This window comes from Falco rusticolus, chromosome 1, assembly GCF_015220075.1.
Source record: "Falco rusticolus isolate bFalRus1 chromosome 1, bFalRus1.pri, whole genome shotgun sequence".
In the NCBI taxonomy this organism is placed as follows: Eukaryota; Metazoa; Chordata; class Aves; order Falconiformes; family Falconidae; genus Falco; species Falco rusticolus.
This window is the reverse complement of record NC_051187.1, coordinates 67402961-67429002: the sequence shown is the minus strand read 5'-3', so window position 1 is coordinate 67429002 and position 26042 is coordinate 67402961. Positions and strand designations below refer to the sequence as shown.

The 26042-nt window shown below is 41.4% G+C and overlaps 1 protein-coding gene across 3 annotated transcripts in view; it reads left to right on the top strand.

The window, feature by feature from the left end:
- TRMT9B (tRNA methyltransferase 9B (putative)) overlaps positions 1-10126 on the top strand; it is a 121386-nt gene extending 111260 nt beyond the window's left edge. For all 3 annotated transcript variants that reach the window (XM_037382448.1, XM_037382439.1, XM_037382457.1), the window contains 2 exons: positions 1763-1936; positions 4839-10126. In XM_037382448.1, coding sequence (XP_037238345.1) covers positions 1763-1936; positions 4839-5875 — 1211 coding nt within the window. In that variant the 3' untranslated portion in view covers positions 5876-10126. The remainder of the gene's footprint in view (positions 1-1762; positions 1937-4838) is intronic.
- Positions 10127-26042: the final 15916 nt, after the last annotated feature.

Genomic DNA, 26042 nt, shown 5'->3' with positions numbered 1-26042 from the left:
GACTATTGTGTTTATTTTTGGTATGTATTGTGGGAGGAAAGTTGCCTACTGGACCTAAAATTTTCAAAATGGGATAATTGATAATTTCATTTTCTATATAATACTGCCTTTTATTAAAATATCTTTTTGTATAATTGCCTTCTTGTTCAGTCATCAAAATAAATTACAATAGCATGGCCATTGTTAACAGCTTCATGAAGGAATCCACCCTCCTGATGACTCATTTAAAAGTGAATCTCCTCCTAAAAATCTTTTAGGGTACTGGGAACTTTGTCACTATTTAACTTCATTCCAGAGAGGACCATATACTTCCAAAAACTCACTGTGATTAAAAAGCACTTCACCAAAAGCCATGTATTAAACAACTGAATCTTCTAAATTAATGCATGTTTGACAAATGTGCTCCTTCTGCAAACACAGTAACCAATAATACTTTATACTAATTTTAAAACTTACGCTTTCTAAGATGCAGAGCTTCATGTTTTATTGCATATATTCCTTGAACTGCCTCAACAATATTAATCTTTTCCATTTCTCTCAAGTGTTACTTCAAAGAATAGTGCTTGCTTTTTGCTTTAAACATGTGCTCTTTTTTCACCGCTGAAGTGTTGTGCTGTTCTCCAGCAGTTCCTGTGCTGTCTCTCTAGATAATGGTGCACATTAACATCAATGAAAGCAGCAGCACTGCAAGAAGCAGTGGTGTTTCTAAAGATAGCTCCAGGCCTTTAAATCGAATTACTAATACTGTGATGGCTCTCTTTGCCAAGCTGCTACCCTATTGCTTGGCTGTCAACTTTCAGAAATTATTCTTCACTACTGACCCATAACTGCAGTGAATGTTTCCTAATCTAATTTTGAAAAGTGCCTGTTATGCATATGACATTGAAGAACACTCTGAAAGATTTCAATTTAGTGCAGCACAGACCTTGAGAAGACATACTTTTAGGTGGAACACATTCTGGAACTGTTCATTTGTTTTACATGTGTTATAATGCATAGGCACAAAAGCAGGAAGGGGACATGCCTGCGACATGGCAGGAATTTTTATGATTCACGGTTATTTTCAAGTCTGTACTTGAGGTTAAAATTTTCCTCTCGAACTTGTGTCAGTGACAGCTGTGGTTTAGGACTTGGAGAGAAATGGGATGCATTGGAGAGGTACTCTGCAGGGTTTAGCAAAGACTGGGGAAGGACTTGGAAGAGAGATCTACTGCAGGCAACTAAAAAGACAAAACACACTGGCTTCAGGAAATCCCCTGATCAGAAAGTAGTTGGAAGCTGGAAGGGTATTGAGGAAAAAAGGTCAATAATGCTTACCCTGTTCTTACTCTTTCCTGGGTGCCCATTTACGTTCCTTGTTGGAAACTGGATACCGGGCTATATAAAGGCTTGGTGTGAGGCAGCATAGTTGGATTTTTGCTCTAAGACATACAACACTGCCTACAGAGGACCACTCCTTCCTCCTCCCACCTGCACTTACCCTTATTCCCCCAAAAAATACACATAACCTGCTATTACACAGGGCTGTGTAAATAAGTTTTTTTGCTGGTGGTGTTGCTACTGTTACACTCCTAACGGTGTGAGCGTATACTTTCGAAGAGTCCAAATGAACTCTGCAACAGTTAGGCTAGTAGGAGCAAGCCCTCATTTTGTTTTTCAGGAAATCTTAGAATTAGGAAAGCCCTCCCATTATTTTCAATGCTTGGGAGGGATAGCGAATGTCTGGAACATATGACTTCTGATGTAGTATTCTTTTCTTTAGGTTGTGGAACTGGAAAGTATCTCAGTGTCAACAGTCAAGTGTATAATCTTGGCTGTGATTACTGCGAGCCATTGGTAGAGATTGCAAGGAAGAAAGATGATGAAGTCCTGGTATGTGACAACCTTAACCTTCCCTTTAGGGACCAGTGCTTCAATGCAGTCATTTCCATTGGAGGTAAGAACGTACACGCATTCTGGCCCACAGCAAATGAGAATTTTTGGGGATCCTTTTCTTTCCACGTGTCTGTATTTCAGTTAAATTAATTTTGAACCGATTCCCTTGGAATCACAGCAGGCATTACTGAAATGAATGTAGTAAACATGAAAAAAGAAATCAGTTCCATTGCACAGAGGCGCTGTTGACCAGGGAAGTATGCGGATTGTTTGTTTGATAAATAGCCATAAAAGACCATATAAATGTGGCCTTGGTCACCCTGTGGAGAATAAAATTCCTTCTAGCATGCATTTTAAACAAGTGAAAACTAATGTAAACGTGGCTGCTCGCAGTTTAAACAGATTAGGTGGTCAGGATAAACTCTTGGTTCCTCCTTAGGATCTATTTTGACCAGCAAATGCATTGAAATGAAAACTTCCTTTCTCTATAGCAGAACTTGAAACTCATGTTGACTATTAGGTGTTATGAATTCAAATTTCCCTTAGAATAGTAATGAAATCAGAACTTAGAGACATACAAGTGCCTGTTGTATGAGTGAAGCATCTCAGCATCTTAACTCCTCTGACCTCTCTTTTTGAAACTGTTACTCGTAATTTGAGAAGTATAAACTGGAAAAAGGTAGATGAGGGATTCTTAGAGCACCCAGTTGCAGTGTACATTTTTAGCTCTACCTTTGCTTGAGCTTCTTTCAGGCTGTTTCATTGTATCAACAAAAATATAAAACGTGATAATTATTATTGGCAGCAGTCATCAGATGACTTGAAATATTATAGAAATGTGTTTTAAAATGTAGTTTTCACATATGCAGGTTGAAAGAAAGGGTGACTAATATGCAAGCAGTATCTATATTACTTTGCTTTTGTATTGACGAGTTAATGAGTGAGCCCTATCCAGTTTTCAGGTCTTGTTTTCAAATAATTTCAGTGCTGTCAGATCAGCTGACCTGTAAGGGTAGTGTACCTATCTAATGTTTATACCAAATATAGACCTGACAAGATGAGAAGTTCACATGGTATTTCTCCACATTTAACAATAATGGATTTTAATGCCTCTTAAATAGAGGCATGGTATTCCTGTGTCCATCTGATTCTAAATAAAGGGGGTTTCATCCCATTCCAGAGAACACCAAGTATTTATGTACATAGTCAAATACTTTTCTAGGCTTTGCTGGTATAATCCTGTTTATAGGATTTATATTTTTGCAGAACCACCAGAGTGATTATATAATGTTAAACATGAAGAATATTTAACCCATTTAATGAATTGCTTAGATAGAGCTTGCACAGATTCTGTTGGTTGGTTGCACTTCTTTTTGGTGAACTAAGCTCACATGCTTATGTTGTCTCTTTCGGTTTTGATATTATTTTGCAGGAGGTTCTGTGGTGATATGTGGCCTAGCTCCAGTATGAGAAACATCAGTTCCTTTCTCCCCATCTTGTTCAAGAAATTGAAATAGTATTTTGTAATTTTTTTTGCAAAGTTTGAAACAATATTGAGGAGAGTCAGGAGTACCTGGAAACAAACACTAACCGTATAGACTGGAGAACTCTTCTCAGAGCTTGCTATCTTGTGTTCTCAGCTGCTTGTGAGGGCCTAGTTAATATCAGCCGCCAAGAGTGCTTTTCTTGGCTTGCATAAAAAAAGCTACGTTTTTTCCCCTTGGTAATTTAATCATTGTTTTGAATAAAGGCAGGGCTAGTTGGACACATTTTTCATAACTACAGTGTTGAAGTAACACTGTTTCTACAAGTAGAATTGGCTACTGTCAAGCAGCACACACAAAGATAATCTAATTTTTTGAAAGGTATGGAGATTTCCTCAGCTAAGAACATAGACTATTATTATACGTTGTTATATGGGTAGATTGAATATTTTGCATGTAGAAGTGGCTGGCTCAAAGTCCACTTGAGACTTATGGAATCAGTCCTCTTTATGTCATTGATTAAATCACATTTAGTACTGATGACATATAGAACAACATGACCAACATGGCCAGTCTCAGTGCAAGTTAATGTTTCTGAGAGCTTAGAGAGAAAATAGCTGTCTTAGCTATTCTCTGGCTATTAAAATTGGTTCCTTCAGGTGAACAGGAAGGTAGAAACAATGTAGAAGTATTGAAATGTAGCTTCATTTCACACTGCAGTGAAATCTGAAAATGTGGAAATTATCCTGTGAAGAAAATTCAAATATAGTGATCAATAGTTTTATTTTGAATTTGACTTTTTAATTATCAATAGCATAACATAATGTAACAAAAAGTCATCATTTTCAGACATGCAAACTAGACTGAGACACTTCTCTTTTTTTCCCCTCCAAAACAATCTGTAAAGGCAATGCCTTTCTACAAAATTAAAGCAGTGGAAAATGTTTCTGTCTAGTTTCTCACTCGATCTTTTGAAGGTGCACTAATATAAAACTACACAGTATCTTTTTTTCTGATATGACATTTTTCTGTACTTATTAGATGGTGAAAAGATCTTCTGTTTTCAGGAAGTCTGAAAAGTGTTCCAAAAAAATAAAGTCAAACTTAATATTACCTAACTCACCTAAAGGCCAGGCATTTTAAGTGAAAGCTAGTCATGCTGTGGTCTTTTATGGTTGATGTTGAGAAAAAGAAACCTCCAGCTTATATGCCTGACTTTTCTTGAATCCCTATTTTGAGATGAGATTATTTTCCTTCTTAGGATTTTCCCTATTTTTATCCGTTGAACATAAATGTAAAAGACAGCATTCTGGGGTATATTGCACTGTGGTACCAATAAATTCTACACTGTAGCTGACTTGCAGTGAGTGATATTTGGGATATGGCGACTAAAATGAGTAAACACATAGACCAGGTTGTAAGACAAGTATGCTATATCCTTAGTAATGTTCAATATGTAACACCTTTCCTTTCTCACAGTGATCCATCATTTCTCAACTAAACAAAGAAGAATCAAAGCAATAAAGGAAATGGCAAGGGTATTGATACCTGGGGGCCAGATGATGATTTATGTTTGGGCTATGGAACAAAAGAATCGTCGCTTTGAGAAACAAGATGTATTTGTTCCTTGGAACAAGGCCTTGTGCTCACGGCATTTTTCAGAATCGAATCAACCTGGAGATAAGGGTGAGTTTGTGCGTGCTGTAAAAAGCCAAGACATGCACCCTACACAGCTAGTCATCTCTGACTGCAGCTACCAAACCAATCTGCAGCCAGAAACTGATTCAAAACACTCCCAGAATACGGACCATTGCTTGTCCAGAGCCTGCTGCATGAAAATTTCTGAAGAAGAAAACAGATTTTACAGTGCTCTAGGAAGATCTTTCCGCTCATGGTTTTTCTCCAGATCCCTTGATGAATCAGCCCTGAGAAAACAGACTGATAAAGTGAAGCCTCTGAAGAATGAAGGAGAATGGGCAAACAGTACTGTACCCCTTCAGCATTCGCGACACTGCAGTTTGGATTTAGGTCACCGTGGGACACTGTTAAAAGAACGAAGTTTAGATGATGATGATGTGTTCGTGGAAAGCCTGCCTCTCAAAAAAGCACACTGGTCACCAGCCACAGATGCACTGAAGAATTTAAGTTTAAATGGAGGACACCAAAGTGTAGCTCAGAGCGAGAGTGAAGAAGCCTCATTTATAAATGGCCCAGTGGAAGACAGGGACTGCAGCTGTGGTTGTAATAAAGATGGTGCTGGTAAGTCTGATGCCGGCAAGTTTTTCCAAAGAACTTCAACAACTGACTCCACTGACTCTGCTTTGGATTCAGCAGTGTCTGTTGGGGACCAGACTGGTGCCACGTTGGATACAAAAGCTTTCATGCGTTATTACCATGTTTTTCGGGAAGGGGAGCTGTGCTCTCTGGTAGAAGAAAACGTGCCTGAGCTTCAGATACTTTCTTCCTGCTATGACCATGGGAACTGGTGCATTATTGCAGAGAAAAGAGGAACATAGCTGTAAAGAGAACAAAGCAGAACCCAGTGACTGAGGATTTTAAGCTGCTCTTTGTATACCTGTGATTGTGCATTGTGACACAGAATTTGAATCTCATGTAGTTGTGTTCCATTCATTTCTGAGTTATTATCTCTCTACCTGTTTAACTGTCTAATGCAAGGTCTGTATATAGGAATGTAAGCAGTAAACAATATTTATGTTTTGTTAAACTTTTATGAAGTTAAAACTGGAGAGTTTTGTATTGCTTTTAGCAAATGGTTGTTTTTAAATATACTTTTCTATTGAGAAATAAAACCTTTTTATAAGACAAGGATCAGGGCATCTTTTATGAGAAATACCCTCTCAGTAGGAAGTCTAAGCTTTGTTCTTCAAATGCTGAACATGTGTCACATGACTCTCTGTTCACAAAGTCCTATAAATAGGGACACAGGCACCTATAAAAACATACTTGACTCTATATTGCTAGAGTGCACACTGCAGAACTGGGAGCAAGCATGGTCCCAGTGCTACTTCATTCGGGTTAGAGTTGTTAATGGGCAAAAACTATATACAAAACAAGCTCTACATATTCTGATGTTTGATGTGTGTCTTTGGGAGCAAATGACAGAACAAATTTTGAACTTTTGTTTTCAAAAAAATTTAATTTGTTTCTCAGGTGCAGGTTAAGTTTTATGTGTTATTTTTCAGAACTACTTTATTTCCTTTGCTGTAGTTTTTCATTGGTTATGTGTATATAGAAGTCAGAGGGATTCGTGAGAGTATCAGTATTATGTAAAGGTCACAAAATATAAAGTATTTGAGTTACATATATCTCTGTAATAAGCCTGGGAAGCTACGATAAAATTAATAAAAATCCAGTGCATATCTGGTCAACTGTCATATTTGCTCTTCTCATTCACCAGCATGAGAATATATATTAAATGGTGTGTTAAGTAATGTAGATAGGAAGAGACTACAAGTCCAGTTTGTATGTAAAATACAAATTCCTGTCTTCTGCAGTTTAAGTGAATCTTTTCACATTTAAATCATAATAAAGTGCTTAAACAGCTTTCCCATTCCCTGTAAGACATAAATTTTGCTGAACATGGTGCCCAATCATCATCCAGTTGTATTATATTGTAGCAGTTGCTCTCATATAGTTCTTTACACTCAAATGATCTCCCCCCTTTCAGTGAGAGGCTGATGTGAGGTTTTATATGCTGTGGATAAAATGCACCTGGCTTCTGAAGATCAGTAGTGAAACAATAATTGTTATCACCAGAAGCAGGGGTAGAATAGGCTAATTGCCCTTTTAGCACAGTTACTCTATTTCTAGGCTTTATTTGCTGCCAGTGGTTGTAGTGTAGGGCACATCTTCAGCTAGATTTCATGACCTTTAATGGAGCTGCAGAGATTCACCCCAAAGATCCATCCTTCTGTTACAGCAGTTTCAGAGACCCACATTCTGCCCTATTGTTGAGCAAATAACTTTGAATGTGAAACAACAGGAGTGAAATGTTTAACTTTTCTAATCTCCACTGCCTGAGTAGATGGATTTAGGGTTGTCCAATAGAAAGCCCTGATGGTGCTGAGTATTTTCAGGTGTATCTGCTGAGGAGTAATTGCCACATGGTAATGCATTATAGATTTATTTACTGGAGCAATGCTTATAGAGCAATCATCTTTGTCTTCCTCATAGTTTAGGATCCTTGAGCTTTATCTTTCCTGGGTGTGTACCGCTTGCACTCCCTGATGCCTTTTGAAAATAAAACTGAAAATAAAAGAGACTTCTGAAATACTGTTCTACTCTAAGTGCTACTTTTGATACAGCTTGGGGCTGTGGTTCTCAGATTCTGTGTCTGAGCCATACTTCACAAAACTGGCAGTGCTCTCTGTGTTGCTGGGTCCAGCTGCTGCTGGCTGAGAGGGCTGCTCCTGCTGCATCCTCAAGCTCCAGTTTTGGAAGCATGGTGCAAAAATACCCGTGCTGGCACATTGCAGAGCCACCACGGATCGTGCTGAGCTCCACACCCCATCTGCAACATGCTGGTGTCAGACAGACAAGGCCTGCCTCATTTGTTGGGAATTTCTGGAGGAGCTGAGGATTTTAGAAGAAAACTCACTTGCTTCCAGGTAAGATGTACCAGTGGATATTGAGCATCCCTGGAATTTGGGCAGTGTTTAGGAAGAAGGTAGTTGATTACCATCCTATATCCAATTTTGAAAGTTCATCCCTAAACTCCAGCAGGCAGAAACTCTATTGTGTGTATATAAAATATTTATAAAATATTACTAATCTAAACTGACAGCTGGGTTAGCTGACTGGGGGAAGGAACGTTTTAAGTTTGTTACCTGCGTTTCTGCAGTCTGTCTGTGGAGTATTTGGTGCGTAGTCAAGCAGGCTGATGAAATTTGGGGTGAATTGAGAAAGGAAAGGTGTCCATTCTCTTTACAACAGAGACTTGCTATCCTTGCAAGAGGCTGAACCTGTGTTTCAGGCTCCAATGAAAGCTTCTTCCTCTATCAGCTCTATGAATAAGAGCTCTCACATCAAAACCACTGAGTTACTTTAAACAGCTTTTGTCTCTGTAGACTTTCTATGCATTGTTTGGTTTGAGAGTCTTAAGTAATTGTGAAAAGCATCCCCAGTTATTTCTGTATTGTTTTTTCTCTTGTTTTGAGCTGATGCTATGAAGTTGTGTTACATGTAAGTTTGGATTGTATTATTATAAATCCCTGGGAGAAGGAGAGGTTTGGTAAACTGTTTGGTTGGGGTTTTTTTCACCATGTAATGTAATTTTTATAGACTGAGGATCATGAGTGTGAGGTCTGCACAGCAAGCCTTTATTCCTGTATGCAGTCTCCCAATCCATTTGTGGAGGCTGCCTCGGTCTGTAACAGATTTATCATCTTGTAGGAAGCCAGATTACCTCACTCAGATCATGATGAATGTCTCTCTTGATTGGTTTCTCTTTTGATGAGGCCCTTCTTAGGCAAAATGTAATTTCCGGAATAATCCATGTGATCTCGCTCTTTAATAGCTTACAGACATAGTTAATGTGCTCAGAGAAGTGTGTATACCATTGAGAAGTCCACAGTAAATGAATAAGTAAATAAAACCCGGTTGTCCTCGCATGCTAAAACTCTCAGCAGTGTTCAGGTTGCAAGATCTAACTGTTATAAGGTAAAGGCAAATGTGTTCTTGTATTTCTTGTCTGACAAGTGAGCATTATTCTCACCTTAGTTATGCCGATAACAAACCTGCTTATGGTGGCAGTGGGCTAGGGTTGCTCCCAAGCGGCTCATCTAGCTTTAAGCGGCACATAGAGAAGTCTTGATTACATGAGAAAAGATGCCCTGGATTTCTACGATTTAATTTACTAGTTTCATTGTCAGTCTGAACTGGCTAAACAAAAGCTGCTACCTTATTACTCTTACAGGCTGTAATCCAAAAGGACAGTTGCAATAAAAAAAGGTACAATTGAACAGACTTACTTTTGAAGGACTAATATAATTGCAGTCTTTGATAAACGTAATTTTGTCTTTTTTTTTTTAATACATGTAAACATTTATATTAGAAGTGTGGAAATAGAATATTTTTTGGTACTAATGGTAACTAATTTACTTTCTTCCAAGCTTATGGTGTAGAAATTTTAAAAGCACAGATGAGGAATGAAAGTTATAAGTAACTTGTATATAAATATGTACCAGAAAAAATCTGCTAGAATATTTATGTGCACAGTTTACAATGCTGAGTGAAGAGCTGTTTATGTTCTACCAGCAGAATATCGTTAGTGAACTACCTGGGTATATTCTGAACAGAAATAATGGCTCTGGTCCTGTGTCCTCTCTGCTGTGTCATGCCTCCATCAGACTATTCCTATCACTGTTGGGCTGCATTAGTATCAACATTGTGTTGAATCTATTGGTCTACCCACTTCTGTTGCTCAGCACTTTTCCAGGATTTGTGGCTGCTTTTTTACCCCAGGAAAATGATGGGTGTCAGTGTTAAATATATACAATTGTGTATATCTTCTGTGAGTTCAGCATTTCTTACTCTTACAGTATATGGATTCTGGCAGCTACCTGTGATTTTATCTTCTGATCTGCTGGTTAAAACCATGCTTAGCTACTGCTCTGTAATCAGTTCTTTGTGCATGGAACCTATTCTATGGTATTTGGCAGAAAATGAATCCTACTTGGTTAAAATATTACTTCCTACAGAACTTCTGTGCTTTCAGACTAGTTAATAAATATATTAGCCACTGGAAACTCTGTGTCTTGGAAAGTTCTTAATGAATGTTAAATTTGAGAAGACTCTCTTAGTGCTGTTTGCTCAGTAAGTTAGACCACGTGAAGGTGATGCAGAGCAGGTAAGCATACTGATCTGCTATGAAGCCAGGGAGTCTGCCTTTACTTTAGACAACCATAGTCTCAACCTAACCATCAATGTGATCCTTTAAAGATAAATAAAGGTGATGAAATGTGTTTTTTACCACGTCAGTATTATATGTCCTGTTGATGACAGAAAAGCAGCATGGATCAGCAGAATGAATTGCTACAGAGCTACGTTTCATGCTCCTTCTGATCTATTTACAGTCAACCAGGACTAAGCTTTGTGGTGTAAGATAACATTGAAGTATTTCTTTGGGATTGTCGATGTTCTTTTTGCACCAGCTGAAATCAGAAAAAAAAAAAAAGAAGAATGTAATTAGAATTATGCAATTGCCTGGTGAGGTTATAGCCCTGCTGTGTTAAAAGTGCTTTCACAGTTGCAGTGATAGTTTATTGTGTATGTACAATAGCAGCGATTACTTATTGTGCAGATGTGTTTATTATAGTAATGACTAAGGATCTAGTAGTAATTAAGCACTATCCAGGTGAGTATTAATACATGCCCAGTAGTATGTAACCTAATAGTGTTTAGGTTATGGGAAAGTAGTATGTGCACAGGCTGGACAATAGGGTGGTAACAGATGTAATTTCAGGGGGATATGGAATGGTCTTTATGAAGAAGGAATGATACAGTGTTCAGAAAAGCTAAGGAAAAAGAACAAAGACAAGAAGTATACAGAGAAATGAAGGGGAATGGCAAAGGTGGGAGCAATTACAGCAGAGAAAGCACATCAGCACTGCTGGATATTCTTGGCATACGCAGAGGTCCTGGGTGTGACTGCTCTTACTTTCTGGAGGGTTTAGTTGATCTCTCCCTGCTGTTTTACTTCATGAGCGTGTGCAGAAGGAGGAATGCACCTCTTGCCCACCACCTGGAGTTCAATACTCTTTCTGTACAATTCCGAGGCTAGGTGTATGCAGATGAAGATTGGTTAGGGATAACAATTTTTCCTTCCTTTGTACCTCCATCACTTCATTGCAGCATGTTCTGTTTTTATTCTTTTTATTCTTGCTGAGTGCTTCAGTTTGCTCTGGTTGATTTGACATCGCTCAACTATTCCCACAATCTGGCGTTGCATTTATTTTGGCTAGGTACCTCTGCTACCAATACAGTTGCACTGGTACAAGCTTTGCATGTAGAAAGGGTTGTATGGACAGATTGAACAACTATTAGGGCACAAAAAGGTGCATATTTTTAGCAGTTAATGATCCCAGTGGCTTGCTGTTATTATTTGTACAGTAACTAAAGCATGTTATCCAGAATAATGAAATGATTGCTCTGAGATTCCCTCTTAACACATTAGATGTGTGCATGCTGTAGAAGAATGTACCAGGCACATACCTGCATCTTTGATATTTGGATAAATTTCAAAATCTACCTTGACTGAACTACCAGATACTTGGTTTGCTACTGAAGTAGTAAATGTATTTAGCAGATGAATGTGATTGCACAGCCCCCCCCCCCCCCCCTTGCTTGACTAATAAAGGGCTCCGCTATTTCTATTTATTTCATTTATGTTTCTTTCTATCTCTAATTTAATTTGTTTCCTTTTTTCTGAGCCTTTCCTTCCAAAGCCTCTCTACTTCAGCCTTTCTCCTTCCTATTCAATAGATACAGCCAAACAATAAATATAGCAGTGGCTCCTTGGATTACCACAAATTCATGTGTATTTCTCATTTTTACCCTTAAATCTCTATTTGCAGTTAATATTTCCAGGCTGTTTTCATACTTCTACCTCTGACAGCTGAAGGCAAAAGTGCAAAAGCCCCGCCCCCTTAATACCTTAAAGTATCACAAGAAACCTCATTACAGCGACCAGTTCAGGGGATTATGGACACTTCAGATCTCTAGTAGGGCAAATGTAATCGTATCATCTATACGTAATTCTTTTTCTTCCTTTTTTCCTCAGTTGTTGTTTATTCATCACTGTTTTCACCTAGGTACCTTTTGAACGCTTTAAGCTGTGCCTGTATCTTCCTAGAGCCCGGGCTGCTTGCGGACAGCAGGTGCCTGTGTCGCTGTTGTGGCAGTTCAGCACCTGCTCCTGCTGCTTCTCCCAGTGCCCAACAGAGAAAAGTTGTCTTGAACAGAATCCAAATCTCATTTAAAAAAACCCAGCAAACCAACCAGCCAAATCCCCCCAAACAAACAACAAAACCTTAGTAGGATGTGCTTCAGCAGTTATGATCATATCCAAACTGAAATAGAAATGTGGGAAAAGAAAGAAAATATGGATATTACGAGTGGTGCTCTTGGCTTTGAAAAGATGTTTAGGTATGAATTCTTCATCCCCACTAGCCCTGTCGACAAGGTGCTACACTTTGACGAGGCTGTGGATGGGGCGGTGGACACGGGAACAGTGAGATGGTATTAGGTTGCCCTCTTCTGTTGTGATTGTAGGTTGATTTTCACAGAATATTAATTGCTTGTTACTGTTTGCAAGGCATCTAAAATTCTCTTTCCTGAATGAAGAAAGGTTTGCTTGTACAGGTCTCCGTCGTCTTGAAACTGTAACAAGTAAAAGAGACAAAGAAGGGGGGTGTAAACAAGCAGATGTTAACCCCATAGCTGAAAGTATCATCTCTTACCGATGTGCTAAGAGAAATCTGTGTGTGCACAGTCAGATTGCAAGCTGATGTTCCCCTTGCACGGGATAAAAGTGTCACTTGTGGGAAGCTTTTTGGTGAGGCAATGTCATATTCTTTTCTGTGTCTCTCTTCTGTGTTTTTATAAAGAGCCCATGCTACAGGTCAGAATTAGTGAGAACCAGTTGACCCTTCCCAGGTCTGCTTCCTTGCCACAGGGCTGACAGGGTGATCAGGTTTAGTTCTGAACATTTGGACTGGGTGAAATAAAGTGTTTCTTTGCAGAACAAATGCTGTAGTGCAGAGAAAGCACACAACAAAGGTGAAACCTTTCTACTAAAAAGGGGGAAAATGCTGTTCTGTAGCTCATTGGCCACAGCCGCTTTCCAGCATGTCTGAGAGAACACCAGAGGTGAGACGGTGACAAAATGAATAGAAAGCAAGTCACACAGCATCTCCAGGCTGCTTTACATTGGTGTTTAATTCAGCGACATGGCCCGGTGAAGGTCACTGCCTGCACTGAGCACCAGCAGCTCACTGCCTCTTGGGATTTGGCCTTCTCCATGAAAACTGGCTGTTCTAACACTGACGACAGGACCACCAAAAAATGTTACTCCAACTCCTAATAGTTTTAAATAAGGAACAGGGACAACTATACGTGTATATTTTTTTTTTTTTGGTGCAATTTTTCTTTGCTTTGCTTCTGTTTTCCTTCTGCATGGATTAAAGGTTTTCCTTACATTACAGTACAATGGTGAGCACTGCTCGGTGCAGTTTCTGAAAGGTAAACGGACAGTCTGACAGTGAGGAAGAAAGGACTGAGCCACCAGTACGAATGAGCTGCCAGCCAATGCATGTCTGGGGGCAGGTAGCAAGGAAGAAGGGGAGGATGCCAGGAGAACTGCCTGAAGAGACTAACAGAAAACTGCTCAAGCCTGTGAAGTGTGACCGGATCCTGGGAGTAATTGCATCAAAATCTGATTCAGTGTATTCCATTGACTTCCCTGGTCTTTCTATCTTTACCCTGGGATTTTCCTTTCTTTGGTTTAGAGGAGAAACAAAAGATCCCTGGGAAGTTTATTTTATTTACTTTATGCTTAAATATGTAGCAGACCAGTCAGTTTAATAGTGGAACAGATGTTTGACCACGGTTGCCCAGGGGTGTTTCCATAGTCCCTTGGAGAGTGAGCCGCAGGCACAACCAGCTCCCTTTCTCTGTCCTCCCTCTGCCTGAGATTCATGAGGAAATAAAATAAAAATCCAAGCATGAAGGGCAGACTGGAGCTGTGACATGTTCTCACCTGCTTCTTGAGCTGGATATTCAAAGCACTGAAGCCTTGCATCTGTGTTCTTAGCTACCACGAAAAATACCTAAGGCTCAGCCAGAGACACTAAATTCTGGAGTAAAAGGAAAATTTTCAAACTTACCTGTGATTCTGTACATAAGTTTGCTTTGAGTTATATCCACGGACTTTGCTGATGTTTGGGTCAAGCTTCTAAATGGGAATTTTGCCACAGAGAGTGCACCTGCTGTTGGGATGCAGGTCTTTTGGAGCCAGGATGGGGAAATGGCATGTGGGGTTGCATAGAGACCTCGGACTCACCTGTGCCCTTCTGTTCTCATTAGGACCTCACAGGAAAAATTAAGTGATTTAGAGCTGTGGAAAGAAGCCTTTCAAATACGAACCAAATTTATACTTGACATATCTATAAAATATTAAACAAACCATTAGTGTCTCTGAGCGGGTTACCCACATGAGCCCTTCAGTCTGCGCTGGATCATGTCTCTGTGGTAACACATTGGGCTCTGGCTTATTGAGAGTAAAGAAACATAAATGAGAACTAGCTGGAGACAGTGTGTCAAAAAACACGTGTAAGTGGATTAATACCAAAAAGAGATTTAATACAGCAGATATACATAAACCCCACTGAAATGTCAACATTCTTACACTGAAGTTTGAAAGATTTCGGGGACGAAGCCATGGAAATGGATCATTGGCAGATGAAACTGAAGTAGGGGAAAATGCTATCTTCAGTCAGAAGGGTTGTTCCCTATATGGAACAGGCTATAGGATGCCTATGTGAAACCATGGTATGGAAGGAGGGTCAAATAAGGGGGACATGACTGCGCATTCTGAAACTTCCAAACTTGACCCACTGGACATCACTGGAGAGATGTCACTCTTGGTGAGTGGTGCAGCTCTGAGGTGGCACTCATGGTCCCCTCCTCACATCCTGAGGAGCAAACTACAAACGATGATGTTCAGCCATCAGCATGGTCCATATCTGAGCTGCATCCTTGTCCAGGGATATTTGGTGGGGTGGGCTTTTCTGAGGTGTGAGTTCAGTGAAGGCCACATCAGTTACATTGAGTTGATAGTACGAAAATCATTGCTGCAGTCTCTTATGTCTATAGACTCACAATCTTCCTTAAATACAAAGGCATTATAGAGAAAGGTAACACAATAAAGGAAATACTGGCATGTGATCTGGGGCTATGTTTCAGCTGGTTTGATCCCGATGGTTTGAGTGTACCAAAGCTGGCTATTCCTGGATTGGTTGTGTGCATGCAGAGAATAACGTGGAGTGACGTTTTTCCTGACGAGGCCAAGGTCATTGGTAGCATTGTCAGAGCAGTCTCCTGCATTTGTGTGCCAGCTTCCTCTCAGAACAAGTGCAAAGGTTGGCACCAGTATGTCAAAAGGATTCAGAAATGGGAGAGAGAGAGGGGATTGAAAAGCAATAATTAGGAATATTTGTAGCAGTGCTGGAGAACGCCACAATTAAGAAAGACATATTAAATAAAGTAGCATAAAAATATTAAGGGAGAAGAACAAAAATATGAACATGAAATATAAGGCAGTGTTTTTCTCATGTAAACTGGCCAAGAGTCTATTCAAGGGACCACAGGAAGTTTCTCAACTTTTTTTTTTTTTTTAATTGAGAACTAAAAGCTCAACAAATAAATGTAGTTTGACTGAAGTCTAGACTAAAGACACTACACTGCCTGAGGGGATTAAGTGGATAATCAAAAACATTTTGTGGTTTCTGTTGTTCCCAGAGACCAAAAGTAGGGACAGAGGAGAATGAGAGATGGTAAATGAGCCAAAATGAAAAAAAAAAACCACCCCAAACTCTGCAGAAAAAGCTGACTTTCCCATATCCAGCTAGAGGACAATTGAAAGCAGCTAAGTGTTATGAAAGACAGAATGCAAACATAGGATCTACAGCTATGAACTAAAGTCCTTGCTTTTCTTTGTAGGACTATAAATAGTCAGAAGGGCTTAATGTTCATTTAAGTAACTATTAAAATTTTACTATCTGACTCAGTACAACTCTTTGAATTTATTAAAATTGTATCTGACAAATTGGAATAAGAACATTGAAGACTGATTCTATAATGCAATGTGATTATTTAATGATTTTGATAGGCAAAAATAGAAGTAAGATCTGATCACTGTGTGGTTGGAGTGCAGAAGCTTTTATGGTGGGGTCATTAGTCTGGGATTTTATATAGGAAAAATAGCTTTTGGGTAGCAGTGCCTTGAACAGGCTTGGCTTATAAATGACTTCTCAGGACCTGGATATATAATGAGGTGACTTCAGATCAAGTTGTGTAATCATTATCAAACCTAACACTCAGATCTCTGGGATTTGGGCGTGAATGACACTGCAGGCAGTATCAAGTTTTATTCTTAGCTACTTACTAAGTGATCTGGTTCTCATTTTAAAAATACATATAAAATTATCTCTAAACGCTCACATGCCACTCATTTGAGACAGAGGAGCGAGGCAGAGCAATATGGATTGTCTGGGTCAGGATCTGGCAGTTTAGGTGATAACTTATTTTGGAAAGTACAGAGGGACAGGAGTACTGGGAGAACAGATGTGCTGTCCTAAGGAAGTGAATACAAAAGCCTCTCGCTACCAGGGAATTTTACTCAGAGATTTTGCCTGCAAGAGAATCCCCTCTGTTTAATTCTTCTCTAGCTGGACCTTGTAAAGTGATTTCTCAGCAAGGCTTGTAAAGCACAGCATTGCACCAATCACATCTATTAGTCACAAGCACATGTGGGTGACGGTACCTACATCAGTCTGTGGGAACCCTGCAGGCAGCTAAGCTATGTTTGGCATTTGTCTTGCATTGCAAAATCTCTTCACAGATGCTGAACATTAGGCGACCACTGACACAGGAGTCTAAAGCATCTACAAATCCCAATGACAAAGCAAAACCCTCTTTGCATTCTTATCATTAGTCAGACTAAATGATACCATATGATGAATTTCTCTAAGGCCATTAGAAATTAAAATTTAGGCAAAACATTACTTTTTAATTCCTAAATGTTTACACATAAATAATTAACAAGGGAATCAGTAATTACGGTTTAGTAGAACCATCAGCTTCAGAAGACTGTTAGTTTTGAGAATAAATTTATGTTTATTTATTAGCACTTTAGGGGCTCCCAGAGCTATGTGTCACTGATCTGCTCAACGTGGGGAAGGGATGTACTGTGTCTAATACCAGACCCCTTCATTAACCAAAGAACCTGTATATATTTAAAATGAGTTTTTGTTGATTGCCCTGTCTGATTACCAGATCCACCTGCACTTTGTCTATTTTATTAGTGTATAAAAATATTCAGTATAATATTATTGTTTGGTAATATATGCAAAGTCGATTTAACTACCGCCCAAAATGTTTTACGTGGCCAAATAAGAGAAAGAAAAGCTTGAATTTTCCACTAGGTGTCAGTCAGTCTATTTCTTTGGTTAAACAGGCTCTATCTGCAGAAGCGAATGGAGAGCAAAATGCAGATGCAGAGATGCTCTAAAAATAGTGGGGGTTTTTGTGAGTACCAACCAGCAGCATTTTGAAAGAATGAGACAAAATGGATGACTCTTGCATTTTAACTGTGCCTCTATGTTTTCTTGTTTGCTTTACATTTTCCAGTTATCCGCAATCAAGAAACCCTCCCCAAACTCTAAGCCTGACACAGCTAATCTGTGAGCAAGAGGTTCAAGGGAAGGCAGGGAGCAAGAGAGGGGACAGGCTGGCCTTGCCTAGCGAGACATTGCTTGGGCATGTCGCACCGGTCCTGGGTCTGCAGCAGCAGGATTTGACCCTTTCAAGGCAAAGGTGCCTCAGGTACCTCTCCTTGCAATGGAAAGCAGAATCCAGCACCTTTTAAGGAAGCTCCAAAGCATCAAGCACTTGAACTGCCATCGCACTGAAAGAAATCACCTTTCACGTGCAAGGCCTGGTGAGGTGCTTGGGAAAGGTCTTGAGAGTGCAGGGAGAATGCAGAAACTTAAAGCAGGGAATGATTGTCAAAGGGAAGAGAAGGAAAGACAGATGCAGAGAGAAGTGCGTCGATATGAATTGGAGAAGGGAAGCCTGACATGAGTCTCCTGAATGGTGGCCCTAGCCCTGCACCGCTGGCCAGAATGGCAACTGAAGACAACAAACTGCTTCTTGTGCCAGCCTTGAGCAGGCTGGAGCTGCTGTGGGGAGGGCAGCACCCGAGGGGCATACAGGAAAGGGAAGAAAAACGATGGTGCAGAGCAAGACACTCTGACTGGACGAAGTGACCCAGAGGTTGTTACAGAAAGCACAAGGAGCAAGCAAGCAAATAGAACGGTTTCAGCCTGGTGTGTGAGCCTGTCCCAGATACACCATTCATAGTGATGCTTCACTTGTGCAGCTGCTCTGAACAGATCACACTCACATGGGCCACAGCTTCTTAAGTAGATAAATTAGCATGCGTAAATGTGAATAAGGACTGTTAATCCCCGAGGTTCTGTAAAGCCATTACTCTGAGAGCTGCAGGGTCGTTCTCCTCCCCAGCCAGGTAAAGAGTGGCAGGGTGCCTATGGGAACACAGGTGTGGGAAAAACTGCTCAAGGGGCCATGATGTTAAGAGTCAGGGGTATCTGTTAAAAGAGAGCAGCAGCTTTGTGGTATCAGTTCAGTTTATATCCCATGTCCATTGGGGAAAGGGTTAAAGACTAATTGTGTTCAGGCTAGAGGATGCCCTTCACTGGGGGATCTGGTGAACAATGTCCATAAAAGTGGCAAGGGGGAGGCACTGGTTCCCCAGGCTGCTCAGAGCAGACTGGTTTGTTCTGTGTTTTGCTTTGGGTCTGTGGCTGCTGGGCTGTGTGATCTGGCCAAGCTGAGACCTAAAAGGAACCACCAGTGTGGTATTTCGTTGTCCAGCCTGTATTTTCGATACTGGCATCAGCATCAGTCTTGTCTTGCTGATCCCTGGCTCTACTCCTCAGACAGAGAGTTTTTTTGCCAGCTGCTAACAACTTTTCCTGTAATCCACAGGGGTCTCCTACCCCAGCAGAATCCAGGTAGCAGAAAACCCCTTCTTTCACACTCTTTTAATTTCTGCTCTGTGTGGTGTTTTCCAAGTTACTACTCTCATGGGCTGGGCTGCCTTGTTTGGCTGCTGTGCAGCGGCCCCATTTGCCTAGCCATTAGGTTTCTCCCAGCGGCCATTGTGGTGATGGTAATATTATTAAAATAATCTGGTAGAGGATTTAAGATGTCTTTTAACAGAAAATCTAAAAACTAGGCTATGGTATTTGTTATTGCATTGTTCTTCTTGGTTGCTTAAGTGTTGGGTTTGGGCCTGGCTGTGTGCAATGAAGGACAGAACCATTTTGTGAGCCCGTATGGTTTCACAGGATACACAGAATGGGCAGATGTGACAGCGGCTGCAAAAATCCTGCTGGCTTCTTGGTTTGCTCTTCTTCCCTCAGAAATACCCAGAGCTGTTATCCCATTTTACTGAATAAAAACCGGAATAAATCAGGTGTGCCAAAGGAAGGGCAGTTAGAAGAAGAACAAGGACCATTCGTGATCTTACCTGTCAGTGGTGGGGCTGGCAGAGGGGTTGAGGGCAGCATGGCATGGGAGCCCACCAGGTACCTGGGCCACCTCCTGGAAGTGGCAGCAATGCTTTGCAGGAGGACCTGGGAGCCAGGAGTTCACCCTCCCTGTGCTGTCCTTCAGCAGTTCTCTCCCTTGTCTTCATTCAACTCAGCTTCACTGCTCAGGAGATGAGAATAAAATCAGCTCGCATCTTCACCATGTGCTTCAAGCCCTCGCACCAGGCTCCTTGTAGTGTCACTTCAGGGACTTGATAAAGAACGTTATGATTGTCTCACATTGCCTGTGGTAGTGTAGTAAACAATAAGTTTCCTGCCTGGATCAGGCATGGGGGACTTCACAGAAACATGCTGATTTGGAAGGTGTTTTTCATTGATTGACAATAAATGTTTTCAGGTACTGTTGTTCAAAGCATAGCTATACTAACACTTTTTAAAGTTGTATATATAACATAGACTATGTTTTGGAGGTCACCAGGAACTGGCTTCTGCCATCCTTCCCCTAAGCTGTGAGTAGCTCGGCTGCAAGCCGATAGGAGGTGGTTTTTCGTGGCCTGGTAAATGTGGCGGGTTTGGGAGCCATATGTCACAAGTGTCTTGGGGAAGGCTCTTCCATATGAGCTGGAGGCTCTAGTTCGGTGCTACCTTTCCCTCCATCCCCCACTTATTTAACCAAGTTCTTTAGCTCTTGCGCTCTTCTTCAAGTCTTCAACTTTTCTTCCTTTAGTCTGATATGTTTCCAATTAAGCTCATACAAATGTTTCAGCCAAAAGGTTCTTAGAGCTTATTTATATAGGGGTATTGACAGTGCAGGGCTGGAAGAAGGAGCCAATGGTCTCGGGATGAGCCAGGAGTGCCCATGCGGGACTTCACACTTGCCTTGCCATGTGTGACTTGGCCTACAACAAACCTACAGGAACCAATCCCCAACAAGATTAGCTGATTGTGTTAAAATTGCAGTTCTACCCAAGACTGATGTCTTTGGTGCTGGGAGTGGCGCTGCTATTAGGCTGTGCTCTCTTCATGCGATTTGCAGACATCCATGATTTCTAGCTTAGCTGTGTTTTCTTCCCAGCTGACAGAAATGTTGGCTGTGAAGTATGGGAATAAAACTTGGGATCTGCTGCAGTCAAGTTTTATTTTGCTGTTGAAATTTTCACCTCTGTGAAATCAATCCTGAAACAAGTTTTTATTTGTGATGTTTTATTTATTTGCTATTTCTATGACACGTACTTCAGAAATTTAAGAACCCTCATCACTTTTTCTGTGTGTATCCGGCTTGTTCCCAAGAAACAGCGTGGCTGCATACTTGTTTGAGATGGAGGCGTGAGGGAAGTTCTGGCTCCCAGCCCCTGTCCCTGGTTTAACACGTGGGAGCTACAGCTTTCCATGTGCATCTGTGGAGCTGTGTAAGTAAAACTTTTCCTATAGAGGTCTTCAGGGCAACTGCTTTCTCCTGCCAAGACGTCGGAATGGAAACACTTGCTGGCTGTTTTCCTTTGAGGCTGGTGCTCTGTCCTTGCACAGTGTAGCTTTCTAATAACTGACTTCCAGTGAGCCTCTGAAATGCTGAGAAACCAACAGCCCATCATATGCCTCTTGCTGTAGGGAATACTGGCCACCGGACAGAATTACCAATCCTTAATTACTGTGTCTGTATAGACCATGATCTGCCTGGAGCCATAATCAGATATAAAAAGGTTCTGAAACAAATCTATAGACCGAGTTCTATATTTATGTAAAGCCCTGACAATTGGGAAGGCATTCCAGCACAAGTTATTAATGCCACCATATTTTTATCATGTGAATGTGACTGTGTAGTTAGAGATGGTTGGGGTTTCTGGACATGGCATTGCAGCCACAAAAACAAGAACTTATTTCAGCCAGCCAGTTGCATTTGAGAGGGAATTTCATACTTGCGATTCTGTGGTGAAAGGAACTTGCTATACTTGAGGAGAAGGAGAAAGAAGCAGCTTTTCTCAGATTATTTTTTTTTTTTTTTGAACGACTGCACTGATTTGGAGACTGTAATTCCCTGAGGAAGCTCTGTGTCAACTATAAATACCCTCGAAGGTAGCTCAGCAGGTTTATCTGGACTGGGATTAATTTAGAGGTGTTGCATTTGACACTCACAGGGGGCATATTTTCTTATTCTCTGTAGAGCAGTGATGAGTAAAAATGACCAAAGCCTGAGATATCTTTGATATCTTTTAGGGAGCAGCTTCCTCTGATGCTATTCTGTATGCCTCGGTGAGCCTCCGGGCTGCCCCAGAACCAACACCCAGAGGACAGCCAGTCTCTTGAGGCAAAGCATTTGTCTGCAGGGAAACCAGAAGGTGAAATAGTAGCTGTGTTCCTTTGTCATTGTATGGGTCTGGGTTTAAATTATCAACCCTTTTAGAAGTTAAATCTAAGTAAACCTGCCCGTGATCACCCTCCCTCCTTGCTGCCCATGCCATTGCAAAGCTGGGGGAGGGACCTGCTGGTGGTAGAGCTGCTGTTAGCTGGAGCCAGGCATCTGCCCGGCCTGCAGGTGTGTCTCCCGTATCAGGAGAGCAGGGCAGTGGGACAAAATGTGGAACTGGGGTGTGTGGATATCAGTCTGGCTAAAGAAAGTTAGAATATTGCTGTGAGTGCAGATCCAGCAGGAAACAAGTTAAACTTAATGCAAGGTTGGCTTTTGCTGAGTATTTCCATGGAGGAGAGCTGCTGGCACTGAATGTCCTCTTCCATGTTTTCCCCCTCATTTGAAAGGCAACAGGATTAAATCCCAAGATGCTGCAGCATTAGTATGTGCACAGAAGAGTGTTAAATTTAGCTGTTGAAAAAGCCTGATGGGGTGATCAGTGCTGTCACTGTTCTTCTGGGGTCACTGCATGACCCTGAGGAAATTGATAGGTGACTACCAAAAGGACAGGATGAGTCACTTTGGAAAGAGATGCCACAAGAGGGATCTCCATCCATGGAGCAGTAGCCCTAGGCTTATTCATGTTTATGGAGAAAGAAAGTCGGTACTTCCCCTCCCCCGCACCCATCACTGCTATATCATAGGAAACGTGACAGCCAAAAAAGACAGCTGAAAGCCAAATTATTTTTTCCTAGGTGCAGAAACACCATGTCCAACAGTGGCTAAGAATTCATGTGTGATTCTCAAAGACTTGACCCGGTGTCACAGGTAGGAAGCAGCTCTGGAGGGAGGCTGTGCTGCTGTGATTTGGTTTCCCTCCCGGTTAAAAGAGACTGGGTGCAAAGCTTGCCACCGGCAGCAACACACCGAGGCAGCTGCCTTCTCTGAAGGCATCAGAGAGAGGCATCAAGTTGTAAAGGCTGCTTTTCCAGGCTGACAGAAGGGCCAGGTCATTGCCGGACTGGGTCTCAGTTCAACAGGAGCAGCTGAGCTGTGGTATAGGACACATCAGAAGCTAAAGGTTTCTTGCTCTGAGGCAAAAATAGTTGAATATCTTAGAACAGACAAATACCTTTTGACGATCCTGAACTTGTGGGTGCCTTGTTTAGTAACTCTCTATACTTGAAAATAGCTAGCAAGGCTTACTTATCATTTCTGATAAAGTTCTGATCAAGTTTTACTCTTGTCCCAGCCAGGGAAACTTCTGGACGATCCCTCCTCTTGCACAAGCTCATTTGTTTCAGGAGAAAGGCTGGTTGTTCAGAACTTGAGCTCTCCAAGAGGGTGATGACAAGCTCCTTACCTTTAAGCGTTCCTAAACATGGTACCATCTATAAGCAAAATAGGCCACCTAGCCTGAGCTGTGCGTACGTCTGTGACAGGTTGTGCATCAGATCAGGGTGGGCAGAGGGAGGAGGAAATGAGATGGCAAAAGCTGAGCCTGACCCGGCTGCAGGGCTGGCTCTGGTGGGACAGAGCAACCATCGCAACCAGGCAGAACACACCAGCAGTGGAGAACTGCTTGAAAAAGAGGGTTTGCAGGTGCTGACAGGTGGTTTGCAGAACAGAAAGTGGCAATACAGAAAACAGGAGGGCTGCAACAGCAGCAAATGATTTCAGAAGCTGTTGCTGCGTAGCCTTGGTTGCCTGCTCCTGCCATGTTTTCTGAGAGCAACCAGAACAATGTACCTGTGATTGGGAAGCATTTTGGGGATTGTTTGTGCTTTTGTGGAAAGAAGCATGCATCTTTAAATCACACACAGTATGCTTGATTAATAATCAAGGTAAAGAAAGAAAACAGTATTTTCAGAGTGCTGAGATCTAGGGAGCAGCGCCCTAGGAAACGTTTCCTTACAAAGGGTGTCTTGTGGGCTATTCTCTGTCTCATGGCTTGAAACAAATGCAGACTATGTGTATATTTTTTATCCCAGTTTATGACCCCCTGGAGCATGCATGATAATGGGTATAAAACACAAATCTGATTTGTTTAAGAATATTAATCCAATTTTTTGTTTAATGGTGCAAATCTGGGCACAACCCATAACAAAAACTTACAGCATCTTATCTCTTTAAGGAGATAGCTAAATGCAATGCCATTCATCACAGTGATAGGTAGTTCCTCAGGCACAAATACACCCATATCACAGTCCGTGCATGATGACGACCAGATCCAGCTCTGTTTTCTGTCTGCTTTGTGCGGCGCTATTGACAAAGAGCTATGAGCAAGGGCAAAGCAACGCTCTTGACATATCCTTCACAAATGTTTGGGTTGCTCTCCTGTGCGCTCCTCTGGTAAATTTTAAACAAAGTCTAGCAATCTGCGCTAGCCACAGAGGATGAGTGTAGACTGCTCTTACAATCAGCCCAGCATCTTGTTTGGAATTGGATTTCTTGTCTTTAGGTCAGGCTACAGCTGATGGCTGGGCAGAAGCGACCCCAGGGTTTGCTGTGCTGAGCAGAGCCCTGGAGAGCAGAGGGCACCTGCAGCAGCCCAAGGGGCATGTGGGTGATGCGGTGCTTGTGCTGGGTCACGGTCCTCTGGCAATGCTGTGCCTCAGCCAGGGCTGACTTCAGATTCAATAACTGCCTTAAGGTAAATATCCATCTGTGGTTTCAGCAAGCCAGGACTACCATGAATGGACATTACCAGAGAAATGTGGAAATACATTAAAAATCATCCCGATAATCTTTTAAATTACTGTATCTTCTTTTTTTCCCCCAGTTTACCTAAGCATCCTTTAAATGAGGTTTATCAGCTGTGATATGTCAAAACTTGTTCCTGTGATTAGCATGCAACATTGAGGTTGCTTTTCAAATAGACCAGTTGCATCTCTAGTTCCAAAATCCTTTATGCTCTAGCTCCCCAATCACAAAATGGAGTTAATAGCACATCTGTTTCATCTCTTCTCTAGCAAAAGTAATTTGATTTAGAAATCCTTTGGAGTTGTGTATAGGCAAGAAGCAGCTCACAGGAAAACTTGTTCTCAGCTTGGCCTCTAGGTATTTTTGTCTCAGTTTCCTGCAAAACTTGCACTTTCAATTTATGATTACTGAAGCACAAAACCCATATCTTTTTCCCCTCGAAGTTCTGGGGAAGTCTAAAGAGGGAAACCAAGGTACAGAGGGCATGAGGTCAACATGGGAAACCAGTCTAAGGGACAGGCTTAAGCCATTCAAAGACCCTGGGCTGGGTTCCCATTTATGCCAAAGGTTTTTGGATCATTCATTCATCTCCGAGGCTGGTGAGAAACCTGGAGGGGCGGTGGGAGTGGAGCGGGTGGCAACTGAGTCCCGCACAGCCTGGGAAATACTCTTGGCCCAACTGCTACTTCTGGGGCTGGTTCCTGTAAGAATTAGGCAGAGGACAAGGGCAGAGCTTGTTTGTTTAGACACACAATGTTTGCCTTTATTTCCCTCTATCTTTTCTAAGGGCCGTGACAGCACTTCCTTCCTAGTTCATTTGTGTGGCTGCCTGAAAGGGATATGCCTAAACAGGGGTCAGAGCGACAGAGCGACTGCAGGGCAGTTTGCTTGTTTGTTAAACAATATGGGAAGAAAACAGAGGCCATGAAGAATACTTCCCTCCCCTCTGTGCCCCAGCGAACATTCTTTATAAAATTTGGCAGCAGCTTTTTCATCAGGAACCAGCAAACCACTGCACAGAGCAGCTGGCCCTGGAAACTGTTTTAGCCATTTAACAAGAGAGGAAGAGGCAGCACAGGAAAGAAGCTTTTTTTTTTTTTTTTTTTTTTTTTTTAAAGTTCTATAAATCCTCATAGAAAGTCTCTAAATCAGTAAGATAGAGTGTTTGAACAATAAAAAATGTGTAGCAGTTTTCAAGGAATTAAAAATGATGAGCATGTTGGGCTTGCCCTTCTGCACGGTGCATTATAAACAGGAGCA